Genomic DNA, 12,008 nt, shown 5'->3' with positions numbered 1-12,008 from the left:
CAGAGCTCCACCGTGTGTCAGGTCAACGATATCTTGTGACAGGCAGCTCCGTTCTTGAAGGGACATTCGGTCGTTTCATTAAGAGAAATAGCAAAAATTACAAGCAGAGTCTATTCCATATCAAACAAATGTTTTAGGCAAGTTTATCATAGATTATTGAAGTGCAGACTAAACAGGAGGAACTTGAAGTGCGTTCAAGGTAGGAAGACCTTACCATACACACTGTTCTCAGCTGTTGAAGGGTGTCCGAGCTGTTATAGTCTATTATTGGATGTTATTAATGTAATATATAAGTCTGTTCTTTAAATACACAAACAAAATCACTTTTGCAACGTCCTGAGTAGTGTAGGAGTTTTACTTGATCAACTATTGAGCAGTGCTGCTTTATAAACACCTATGTGCAGTTACTTAAAGGGTTAGTTCACCTAAAAATGAAAATAATGTCATTTATTACTCACCCTCATGTCGTTCTATACCCGTAAGACCTTCGTTAATCTTCAAAACACAAATTAAGATATTTTTGATGAAATCCGATGGCTCAGTGAGGCCTCTATAGAGAGCAAAGCCATTCAAACTCTTAAGGTCCATAAAGGTACTAAAAACATATTTAAAACAGTTCATGTGAATTCAGTGGTTCTACCTTAATATTATAAAGCAACAAGAATACTTTTTGTGCGCCAAAAAAAAAATACAAAAAAATAAAGACTTTTCAACAATATCTATATGGGCCGATTTCAAAACACTGCTTCAGAGCTTGACGAATCGAATCAGTGAATCGGAGCGCCAAAGTCACGTGATTTCAGCAGTTTAGCCGTTTGACAGGAGATCCGAATCACTAATTCGAAACAAAAGATTCATAAAGCACAGAAGCAGTGTTTTGAAATCAGCCCATATAGATATTGTTGAAAAGTCTCTTTTTTTTTTTTTTTTTTGCCGCACAAAAAATATTCTTGTCGCTTTATAATATTAAGATAGAACCACTGAACTCACATGAACTGTTTTAAATATGTTTTTAGTACCTTTATGGACCTTGAGAGTTTGAATGGCTTTGCTCTCAATGCAGGCCTCACTGAGCCATCGAATTTCATCAACAATATCTTAATTTGTGTTTCGAAGATGAACGAAGGTCTTACAGGTGTAGAACGACATGAGGATGAGTAATTAATGACATTATTTTCATTTTTGGGTGAACTAACCCTTTAACACTAACAGCACAAGGCTACAGTCTCTGTGCCAATACTCCTTTGTTTCAGGCGTACTACTAGAACACTTCTAAACACAAACACTCTTGTTGGGATGTCCCGGGACACCTTTGCTTTCACTTCTGCCTCTCTGCGCTCCTTAAGGCTGGAGCAGGAGCTTCAGGACTGGGAGGATGCCAGGCGGGCCCTGGCACACAGGAGGGCAATGACAAGACGTCCACTGCCTGCCGCCCCCAGACTCCGCCACGGAAATGAGAGGATCCAGACGGTCCGTGCTCCCCCACCCCAAATACGGTGCCGAGACCCAGCCATCCACAGTACCTTCATGTGTGGAGATATGAAGAGAGTGTATGCCGTCCTCAAAGATCCAGGCATGGTGAATGCACTGATGGAGACCGCACATGAGGAGATGGTGTGGGCCCCGGAGATGGGTAGGACACTTTACGCAGCCACAACACACACAAGCAGTTCAGGAGTATTTTTATGTACATTCTACTCCTCTCATTCTTTTCCAGGAATGTGGACTCTCAGCTCAAAAATAAAGCAGACGTCTGCACTGCGTCTGGCTGCCGGCAGGGGGCACTCTGGCTGTGTCGAGGAGCTGCTGTTTAGGGGAGCAGAGGTGGATGCAGACCCAGGCGGTCGTACAGCTTTACACGATGCCTGTTCAGGAGGCCATCATGCCTGTGTGCGCCTGCTCTTGGACCACGGGGCTGACCCAGACCTGCTCGCTGTCGATGGCAATGCCCCACTGCACCTCTGCAATGCAGCGGAAACATATCAGTGAGTAGACCTGAATATGGTCAGAGGGGTTCAGTTGAAGATACAACAAGATGTGAAAAGTAATGAATGAATAAATAAAAAAGAATAAATAAACAATATGGTGCTAAAGTCTCTGAAGCAAAGTTAAAATCTTTTGAGGTACGCTACCATTCAAAGGTCTGGGGTAAGTGAAAAACAAAAAAAAAGAAATTAATTATTGATTAAAAAAGTGACTGTTTGTAACATTTATGTTACAAAAAACAAACAAACCAAAAAAACTTGTATCTATTTTTATTTATCAAGGTTTCCACAAAACACACATAACTGTTCAAAAGATTTTTTTTAATAAATTATTATTAATATTTTTTTTCACCAAGGTCAAGGATACATTAAATTGATCAAAAGTGACATTAAAGACAAGTATAATGTAACAAAAGATTTTATCTCAAATAAATTTTGTTATTTTGAACTTTTTATCAAAAAATCCTGAAAAAATGCATCACGGTTTCCACAAAAATATTAAGCAGCACAACACTGATAATAATTTCAACATTGATAATAATAAGAAATGTTTCTTGAGCAGCAAATTAGCATACTACAATGATTTCTGAAAAATCATGTGATACTGAAGAAATGATGCTGAAAATTCACAAAAAAATTCCTGGCATCACAGAAATAAGTTAATTTTATTAAAATACAAAAATTTATTTTAAAATGTAATTTAAAATGTAATAATATTTCACTTTTCTACTGTATTCTTGGCATCACAGAAATAAGTTAATTTTATTAAAATACAAAAATTTATTTTAAAATGTAATAATATTTCACTTTTCTACTGTATTCTTAATCAAATAAATGCAGCCTTGGTGAGCATAAGAGTCTTTTTCAAAAGCATTAAAAATCTCACAGACCCCAAACTTTTGAACAGTACTGTATAGTTTTAACCAAAAAAATGAAAATGTCTGTTTACTCACCCTCATGTTATTCTGACCTGTATTATTGTCTTTCTTTTGTAAAAAAAAAACAAAAGGAGATCTTAGGCAGGATGTCAGAGCTTATGTTTTCCATACAACAAAAGGTGATTTATACTGCATACCGCCATACCGTGCTGGAATGAAACTGACATTTTTCTTATTTCACCTCTGGCGCACCATAATAACGCCACCAATCTCACTGTTATCTTCCCCTGCAGGTGTGCTGAGCACTTGGTGACCAGTGGTGCATTGGTGAACGTGGCCCAGCGTGATTCATGCCTCACCCCCCTTCACGTGGCCTGCAGGAGAAGTCTGGAGGACCACGTGGAGCTCTTCCTGTCCCATGGAGGGGACGTGACGGCTCAGACCCAAGAGGGTGAGACACCATTGAATGCAGCCTGCGCTGGGGCGGAGAGGCCCGCAGATGCAGGACGGTTTCTGCGTATTGTCCAGAAGCTGCTAGCAGCCGGGGCCGACGCGCAGACTGCTGGGAGGAAAAAGCATACGGCGCTGCATAATGCCTGTGGAAACTGTTGTCCCCGCATTGTTAAACTGCTACTGGAACATGGGGCTCGCGCGGACATAGCTAACTGTGCCGGATACACACCCATGGACTGCCTGCTGCAGGTGGGATGATGATGGGATAGAGGGTTTAGACCTCTGCAAGATCCTATTTTTATGTTGATTTTCACAGCGACAGTATAAAAATATAAAGAGCACTTTACCCCCAAACTTAAATTTGTAAAGGAAGGGGAAGCCTGATCAGGAAGAATTAAATATGAACTTGATGGTTGAATTCTTCTCTCTTTGTTTTGCCAGGTAGTAGAGGATTACCTAGACCAGCAGCCAGAGGTTGTGGCCCAGTCTCTTCTTAACTATGGAGCACAGCCGCCCTCCCCTAGAGTAAGTGCAGATTGTTGTGTGTCCTAGTACCTACCCTGCCCTACTACCTACCCTTTGGTATGAATCCTTATTTTATATATCTGTGTGTGTAAATCTCAGATGCTGAAACTCTGCCTCCTCTCTCCTGCCACTTTGGAGGTAATGCTGAATTGCTATGCAGTCATCCCAGCATGTGAGGAGTGGTTAGACGACACACCAGAGGAACTACTTAAGGTCTCTTTGAATACAGAGAAAATAAATCACTTTCCAAAAATGTTATGCTACATAGATCAGGAGAAATAATACGTTCTCAGTTAGGTTTCATAGAAGGATCAACATCTAATACGAATTAAAAAGCAGACACAAATGTGCTGGGCACAATTTGTTAACATACAATAAGAATGTAGACATATGCAATTGAAAATATATATATACACAGTGCCGTTGAAAACTTTGGGATCTGTAAATTTTTTTATGTTTTTAAAAGAAGTATCTTATAACAGTAATATTGTGAAATATTATTACAATTGTAAATAACTGTTTTCTATTTGAATATATTTTAAAATGTAATTTATTCCTGCGAAGTAAGTGAAAATGTCCAAATTGGGCCCAACATGTCAATATTTTGTGTGGCCACCATTATTTTCCAGCACTGCCTTAACCCTCTTGAGCATGGAGTTCACCAGAGCGTCACAGGTTGACAATGGAGTCCTCTTCCACTCCTCCATGACGACATCACAGAGCTGGTGGATGTTAGAGACCTTGCGCTCCTCCACCTTCCATTTGAGGATGTCCCACAGATGCTCAATAGGTTTTAGATCTGGAGACATGCTTGGCCAGTCCATCACCTTTACCCTCAGCTTCTTTAGCAAGGCAGTGGTCGTCTTGGAGGTGTGTTTGGGGTCGTTATCATGTTGGAATACTGCCCTGCGGCCCAGTCTCCGAAGGGAGGGGATCATGCTCTGCTCATTCATGGTTTCCTCAATGAACTGTAGCTCCCCAGTGCCGGCAGCACTCATGCAGCCCCAGACCATGAATGCACTCCCACCACCATGCTTGACTGTAGGCAAGACACACTTGTCTTTGTATTCCTCACCTCGTTGCCGCCACACACGCTTCACACCATCTGAACCAAATAAGTTTATCTTGGTCTCATCAGACCACAGGACATGGTTCCAGTAATCCATGTCCTTAGTCTGCTTGTCTTCAGCAAACTGTTTGCAGGCTTTCTTGTGCATCATCTTTAGAAGAGGCTTCCTTCTGGGATGACAGCCATGCAGACCAATTTGATGCAGAGTTCGGCGTATTGTCTGAGCACTGACAGGCTGACCCCCCCACCCCTTCAACCTCTGCAGCAATGCTGACAGCACTCATACGTCTATTTCCCAAACACAACCTCTGGATATGACTCTGAGCATGTGCACTCAACTTCTTTGGTCGACCATGGTGAGGCCTGTTCTGAGTGGAACCTGTCCTGTTAAACCGCTGTATGGTCTTGGCCACCGTGCTGCAGCTCAGTTTCAGGGTCTTGCCAATCTTCTTATAGCCTACGCCATCTTTATGTAGAACAACAATTCTTTTTTTTTCAGATCCTCAGAGAGTTCTTTGCCATGAGGTGCCATGTTGAACTTCCAGTGACCAGTATGAGAGAGTGAGAGCGATAACACCAAATTTAACACACCTGCTCCCCATTCACACCTCAGGCCTTGTAACACTAACGAGTCACATGACACCGGGGAGAGAAAATGGCTAATTGGGCCCAATTTGGACATTTTTACTTAGGGTGTACTCACTTTTGTGGTTAGCGGTTTAGACATTAATGGCTGTGTGTTGAGTTATTTTGAGGGGACAGCAAATTTACACTGTTATACAAGCTGTACACTCACTACTTTACATTGTAGCAAAGTGTATATAAGTTTGGAGGCTATAAGATTTTTACATATACTGTAACTGTTTTCTATTTTAATATATTTTAAAACGTAATTTATTTTTGTGATGGCAAAGCTGAATTTTCAGCATCATTACTCCATCATTACTCCTGTCACATGATCCTTCAGAAATCATTCAAATATACTAATTTGATGCTCAAGAAACATTTCTTAATATTATTGAATATGCTGCTACTTAATATTTTTGTGGAAACCGTGATAAATTTATTTTCATGAATCTTTGATGAATAGAAAGTTCAAAAGAACAGCATTTGTTTGAATTGGAACTTTTGTAACAATGTAAATGTCTTTACTGTCTTTATTGATCATATTAATGTCCAAAATCCTTGTCCATGTGGGGACATTACTTTGGTCCCCATGAGAAAAACAGCTTATGATTTATATTAAATGATGTTTTTTGAAAAGGTGAAAACGCAGAAAGTTTTCTGTGAATGGTAGGTTTAGGGGTAGGGGTAGAGTTAGGAGACTGTACTGTTGGTACAGTTTTAAAAAAAATCATTAGCCTATATCTATGGAATGTCCCCAAAACATGGAAATCCAATGTGTGTTTGTGTGTAACTAACATTCAGAAACTAATATCTCATCCTAATGAAAAACCATGAATTGTATTGTCAGGAGCATCAGTCTTTCTTCAATGCGGTCAGGCGGATGAGCGGTCAGCCTCGCTCTCTTCAGCACCTCTGTCGCTGTGCACTCCGACGCCACCTGGGGTCACTGTGTCACTTCGCAGTAGTCCAGCTCAACATCCCCAGCACTTTAAAAGATTATCTACTGCTGCATAACGACGGACAGCTCCGTTGAGCTCCACTTTTATAGAAGCACAAAATAGCTGATTGGAAACAGTTGGCTGAACTTTTTTTCTTTCTTTCCTTTCCTTCCCTTTTCTAATCTGTGATAAATAAATACACTGGTATAAACTGATGTCTGTCTGATGGTTTCAGATCTCTCTGGACACCCCTCTTGAAAATAGAAGCACAGTCAAGGATGGATTTTGGCCCTGGCCTAATGGACTAGTGCCCCAGGGTCTTTAGCTGTTAGAGCAGAGGCCTCAAACTGAGAGGCCCACAGTGACCTGAAAGACACAAATAAGGCACTGCAAATGTAATATTGATAGTGATATTGATCGATGGATAGTGCTTGAATTTGTGCCAATGGCTGTCCTCACAATGTGAAATAAACAAAGAAATGAGAGTAAGATTAGCACTAACTGAATGTATTGTTGCATCTTTTATGTATCCAAATGTACACTGTCATCACTGTTGCAGTGTTATTTCTTTATTACTCACAGTTGCTATTTTATTTCTTGTATTTCTGAGATAAATGCAAATATATCCCATTTCAATATCCAATACTGTAATTTGAAAATCGCATCGTGCGATTAAGATACTGCAAAATGATATGATGTTGCAGACCTACTTCAAGGTTTTTTTTTTGTAAACCACCACATCTGCAATATATATATATATAAAAGGTTGAGGTTGTCAGATGTAGTTATATTGATATAATGTTGAAAATTCAGGGGCCTTGTACAACATTTTCTTTATTTGATCACAATTTTTAAATGTATTGTTTCATGCCATATTTGCTTTAGTGTGTTTAAACCACACAATGTATAAGCAGCAATAACTGTCACATTGTGTAGAGAACTGCCACATAACATTTTTTAAAGAATTAATAGTACAAAAATATTTTAAATAGGCCTAGCAAAAACATAAAATGTATGTCTGTCCCACAATTTGCATGCAAGCCTGAAACCTTGTGATTCCCCCATTACACAAGTGATTTTATACATTTTTCGTTTGTTTGTTTATTTTATTTAAGGTAGAAGTGAGATATTGAGGATTACGTTGTTTTCACCAAAGACTACTTTTGTTTCACACAATCACTGAACGTTTTGCCAACCACGTGACCTCCCCACTCTGACTGAGCGTCAGCTGTGCGCGTGCGCGTGAGATTGTACGTGTGTTTATTTATTTCTATGCGAGGTGTTGCGTCTTTCAACTGGCGTAGGGATTAAAACAGCCTCGATCCAGGATGATCTGAAGTAAGAGAAGGTAAATGTGCTGTAATATATGTTTAGAGGACATGTGTTGTGCTAAAACTCGCGAATCAAGGTCGTCCTATATCACTGCTACTTGATTAGCTGCCTTCCCTTCCATACAGGCAAAACAAAGCAGATCATTTTCATTAAATATCTTTACTGCTCGTTTTTCGTCTCATTTGTGTTTATAATCGACTGTAACTCTGTTTTATGCCCTGTGGACGACATGAAATGTGTAACAGTGAAGGTTTGTTAAAGGTTTCATGGCTTTAGCGGAAACCGCTAGCGAACCTTTAAACGAAGGTACAAACTGTCTGATAACCGTGTTTTACAAACAAAAGAGCTTAATATATACCATAACAGAGGTGAAATATAGTTTTAATGCAGTATTTACTTTCTTATTTGTGTTTACTTTCGAAGAAAAGTATATGACACTCAGTACTTTGTGTCATCGGGCTTATTGTCTAATGCAGCTTAGAAGTGTCACTTTATGTTAGATAACAGTGTTAAGGATCTTTACGATCCATACAACACACTGCTGTAGATGTTTCTATCAGTTTAATAATTACACAATTAAAGTCGATTGACACATACATAATTAATGACAAGAAATCATAAATGCCAGATTCAGACTAAGACGTCTTATTTAAAGTCAACATGAAATTCTATTTGCTTTGTTAATACACTTTCCTGGTATTATTAAATGTTTTTTAATGCTGATTTGATCTTTCTTTTACCTGTTTGTGCAGGTAGAGAGGGGCTGGGATGGCGGTGTGTGCTCTAACTGTGCTTGACGGGCTCGGGGAGGAGGCTACAGCTTTGGGTGGTGTGGTGGTCCTATTCCTGGCTGTGGTTCTTGCCTGGCTGTCTACCCACGTGGCCGACCGTGGAGATCACATTCTGGGGACCATTCTTACCGTAGGCGCCCACGCCTCCCTCATTGGCCTCGGGGGTCACGACAGCTATGCAAGCTCCACACCCAGCTCAGAGCCCAGCGAGCAGCCGGACGATGAGCCCGCCGAGGAGGAGAAACAAGAAGAGGGCGAAGGCCGGCCAGATGGGGGAGAGGACTTGCCTGGAGAAGAGCTGCTGGATATTCAGGGTGGAAGGAAGAAAGTGAGCTTTGCTCAGGGTGATGAAAATGAAGAAGGGATGGAAGAGGAGTCAGAGGATGAGGCCACCAGCATCACGGTGAGACTGAAGTTTCTGAATGACACAGAGGAGCTGGCAGTGCTCAGACCACAGGACACTGTCGGAGTGCTAAAGAGGTGAGTCAAATGGACACAGGAAGTAGTGAAAAAATGGTTATGTTCTAGTTATGCTCTTACATATGAATGGGAGAAATCGCAATGCTCAGGGAGTAGGGAAAGGAAGTCCCATGTTTCTATACAAAAAAGACATCAGCTGTACCAACATGAAAAATACTTTATTTTAAAAATAAAGTTTATAACGTAAATACTGTGAAGGGTTAGTACCATCTCTTACACATGAAGATGTGTGTCATTGCAGAACTAGGACTGTGCAAAAAAAAAAAAAAAAACTGTTCTTTACTGCAAAATAACCTTTCATGATATTCAATACCTTTATGTATTTCCTCTGAAATTACAGAAAAAGGGCGTTTTTAGAAGCTATGGTTCAGTTTAACGAACATTGTTAAATGATTATGCAAATGAATAGTTAAATCAGAGTTTGTAATTGTTCCACTGAAATGGATTTTATGAACTGATTAATAAGAGATAAAACCTTATCAACCTTACCCAAGGCCATTTTTGGTGAAGGTTTTTCTTTAAATTTAAGTTGATTTATAACTACAAACCAACATTTGGTCCCTAACTGTTTAGCTATTAACTGAGCAATTGAAATGTTTTTGAAAGATGTTTCTTATCCCCACCAAGACTGCATGTAGTTGCTCAAAGATACAGTAAATAAAAATGTGAAATATTGTTGAAATTTAAAATAAACTATTTCTGTGTAATTGTAATTTATTCCTGTGATGCAAAGCTGAATATTCAGCATCATTACTCCAGTCTTCAGTGTCACATGATCCTTCAGAAATCATTCTGATATGCTGATTTGCTGCTTAAGAAACATTTCTTATTATTATCAATGTTGAACTGTTGTGCTGCTTAATCATTTTGTGGAAGCCATAATACTTATTTTCAGGTTTTTTCGATGAATAGAAAGTTCAAAAGAACAGTATTTATTTAAAATATATTTTCTGTAACATTATTAAAGTCTTTTGCTTGTACTGACCCTAAACTTTTGAACAGGTGTCATTTTAAATGTTTACATTTTGTTTAACATTTATTGCTAAAAAAGATGATTTATTAAATAAAATTATTTATGCATTGTTTCACACATGAGTAGTCCACAATGTTTTGCTGTCCACATGACCATTGCAACCCAAACAGCAACATAGTGTCGGCCCAGACCCAGCCCACATCTGGTACGTGTGGAATTCACATGTTCCAGATGTGGGCTGGATCTGGGCCGACAGCTGTATTAAAGTTTTTGCTACTGAAGTTTAAATCAGAGTTACATCAAAATGTCTGTTTTAATGCTATAACTCTTGCAAGTCACAAGCGCGAGACTGCAAAAAATCAAATCAAAAAGCATTAAAATCATTGCTTTATTCAGTATTGCTCATTTGCACAAGTAAAGTATGTAAGCAGCATGTTCCTTGTTCTTGTTTCTCACTCTTGTTTGGTAATGATTTCCCCCCTCTCTTTCTCTCAGTAAGTACTTCTCTGGCCGTGAACATCAGATTAAGCTCATCTACCAGGGCCAGCTGTTGCAGGACCCCCAGCGCTCTCTCCTGTCCCTGAACATCACTCATAACAGCGTGCTGCACTGTCACATCTCTCAAGCCCAGGCGCTGCGCGAGGCGGCCGCAGAGGAGAACCCTCGAGCCGGGAGAGGCTCCATGCTCAGCGGGGGGCTGCGGTCGGCCGGCCTGGCTCTCAGCACAGGAAGCCTGGTGATCCCCGTGTTCGTGGTGCTGCTTGCCGTGGTCTGGTACTTCCGAATCAACTACCGCCAGCTGTTCACTGCCCCGGCCACCATCTCTTTGGTTGGGGTCACGGTCTTCTTCAGCTTCCTCATCTTCGGCATGCACAGTCGATGAGAAGACGAATTAAGATGCCAATATTAGGGAGAACGAAACAATTGGACGTGAAAATAAGCAGTCAGTGGTAGCCGAGAAAGTTCTCAGGGAGCCCTCGAGGGTTCTGGTGCCATTTAGACGGAAGTCGTGTGTGGGGTGAGAGTGTGTGTGCTAGTGCTTTCAGCTTTGTGAGCAGCACAAAGTAACACTGCTGTATAATTTAGCTTCTTTGGAAAAATAGCTTTATAATTATTTAATCTCAGCCTAAAGTTTAGTTCTCTGTGTAAAGAGAATTCAGGATCCCATGTCTGACTGGTCTTTTATTTTAGAGGAATTGCAGTTTGCGTCATCTGATGGTTTTTATCATTTAATGTGTCTCAGCTTCACCGGTATTAGCACCACTATCATCTGTAGTAGAAAAATAAAGTCGTATGTTCAGTCTTACTGCACAAAAAATAACAACAAACAGATGTGATGTACCAGTTAGCAGATGTTGTGAGACAACAATTTCCTTTTTAATTTACTCAGAGTTTTGATGTTTGTGATTGAAGGATGTTTTTTCTTTTGCCAGTTACACTGAAATCTGTATTTATTTCAAACTTGTTTCTACATGACAGTCTGGTTCAGCATGTCTGCTGCTAGCTACAGCTCATAGTAATCAATTAAGAGTTTCATACTTGAAGATTTTACATGCAACTAACACAGAAGCATCTGGACTGCTATAGTCTAAAGAGTCTATAGAAAACTCACTGCATTAATAGGCAATTCATATGTGACTGATAACAAAGCAAATAATTTCTTGTCCTGTGTAAAATCTGTATATAAGCAATATATTTACTATAGATAAATCAAGAGAGTTGTGGAGGAACCTTAAAACTCTCTGATGATATGATGGTTCTCGTATGAATGGGTCACGAGTTTTTTTCAGTATTGTCAGAAATAGGGGAAACCCCAAAATGGTTTGGGGGGAAAACTGGTCTACCTATTATTCTCATCCTTGCTTTAACAGACAACCAGCACCTCTTTGATTGAAATGCTTTTTGTTTTTGCTTTGATGCAGTAATTCAGAATAAAATAGCTCATCTTTGAAAATAA

The 12,008-nt window shown here is 39.8% G+C and overlaps 2 protein-coding genes across 5 annotated transcripts; both read left to right on the top strand.

The window, feature by feature from the left end:
- Positions 1 to 21: 21 nt before the first annotated feature.
- Positions 22 to 6,690, top strand: asb16 (ankyrin repeat and SOCS box containing 16). 3 transcript variants are annotated; one of them, XM_051887527.1, is made up of 7 exons: positions 22 to 199; positions 1,254 to 1,633; positions 1,718 to 1,985; positions 3,157 to 3,565; positions 3,758 to 3,841; positions 3,941 to 4,054; positions 6,385 to 6,690. In XM_051887527.1, exons 2-7 carry the CDS (start codon positions 1,297 to 1,299, stop codon positions 6,568 to 6,570), a joined length of 1,398 nt encoding a protein of 465 aa, XP_051743487.1. In that variant the 5' UTR covers positions 22 to 199; positions 1,254 to 1,296; the 3' UTR covers positions 6,571 to 6,690. The 3 variants fall into 3 exon arrangements, with proteins under 3 accessions (XP_051743487.1, XP_051743490.1, XP_051743488.1); XM_051887530.1 differs by having other exon boundaries at positions 49 to 199; positions 1,347 to 1,633; XM_051887528.1 differs by lacking the exon at positions 22 to 199 and having other exon boundaries at positions 937 to 1,633.
- Positions 6,691 to 7,656: 966 nt separating this feature from the next.
- tmub2 (transmembrane and ubiquitin-like domain containing 2) lies at positions 7,657 to 12,008 on the top strand. Of its 2 annotated transcripts, none has more exons than XM_051887533.1 (3): positions 7,657 to 7,823; positions 8,560 to 9,078; positions 10,547 to 12,008. In XM_051887533.1, exons 2-3 carry the CDS (start codon positions 8,576 to 8,578, stop codon positions 10,932 to 10,934), a joined length of 891 nt encoding a protein of 296 aa, XP_051743493.1. In that variant the 5' UTR covers positions 7,657 to 7,823; positions 8,560 to 8,575; the 3' UTR covers positions 10,935 to 12,008. The 2 variants fall into 2 exon arrangements, with proteins under 2 accessions (XP_051743493.1, XP_051743494.1); XM_051887534.1 differs by having other exon boundaries at positions 7,668 to 7,813.

The sequence above is a fragment of the Ctenopharyngodon idella genome, chromosome 3 (genome assembly GCF_019924925.1).
Source record: "Ctenopharyngodon idella isolate HZGC_01 chromosome 3, HZGC01, whole genome shotgun sequence".
NCBI lineage: Eukaryota > Metazoa > Chordata > Actinopteri > Cypriniformes > Xenocyprididae > Ctenopharyngodon > Ctenopharyngodon idella.
The sequence above is the reverse complement of the archived record's forward strand: the minus strand, read 5'-3'. Positions and strand labels throughout refer to the sequence as shown.

Bases quoted from the DNA above. Each gene is read 5' to 3' on its own strand.
- tmub2 (XM_051887533.1), top strand. From the start codon at position 8,576: ATGGCGGTGTGTGCTCTAACTGTGCTTGACGGGCTCGGGGAGGAGGCT. The intron at 9,079-10,546 runs GTGAGTCAAATG...TCTTTCTCTCAG, and splicing joins ACTGTCGGAGTGCTAAAGAG to TAAGTACTTCTCTGGCCGTG.
- asb16 (XM_051887527.1), top strand. From the start codon at position 1,297: ATGTCCCGGGACACCTTTGCTTTCACTTCTGCCTCTCTGCGCTCCTTA. The intron at 1,634-1,717 runs GTAGGACACTTT...ATTCTTTTCCAG, and splicing joins GGTGTGGGCCCCGGAGATGG to GAATGTGGACTCTCAGCTCA. The intron at 3,842-3,940 runs GTAAGTGCAGAT...TGTAAATCTCAG, and splicing joins CACAGCCGCCCTCCCCTAGA to ATGCTGAAACTCTGCCTCCT.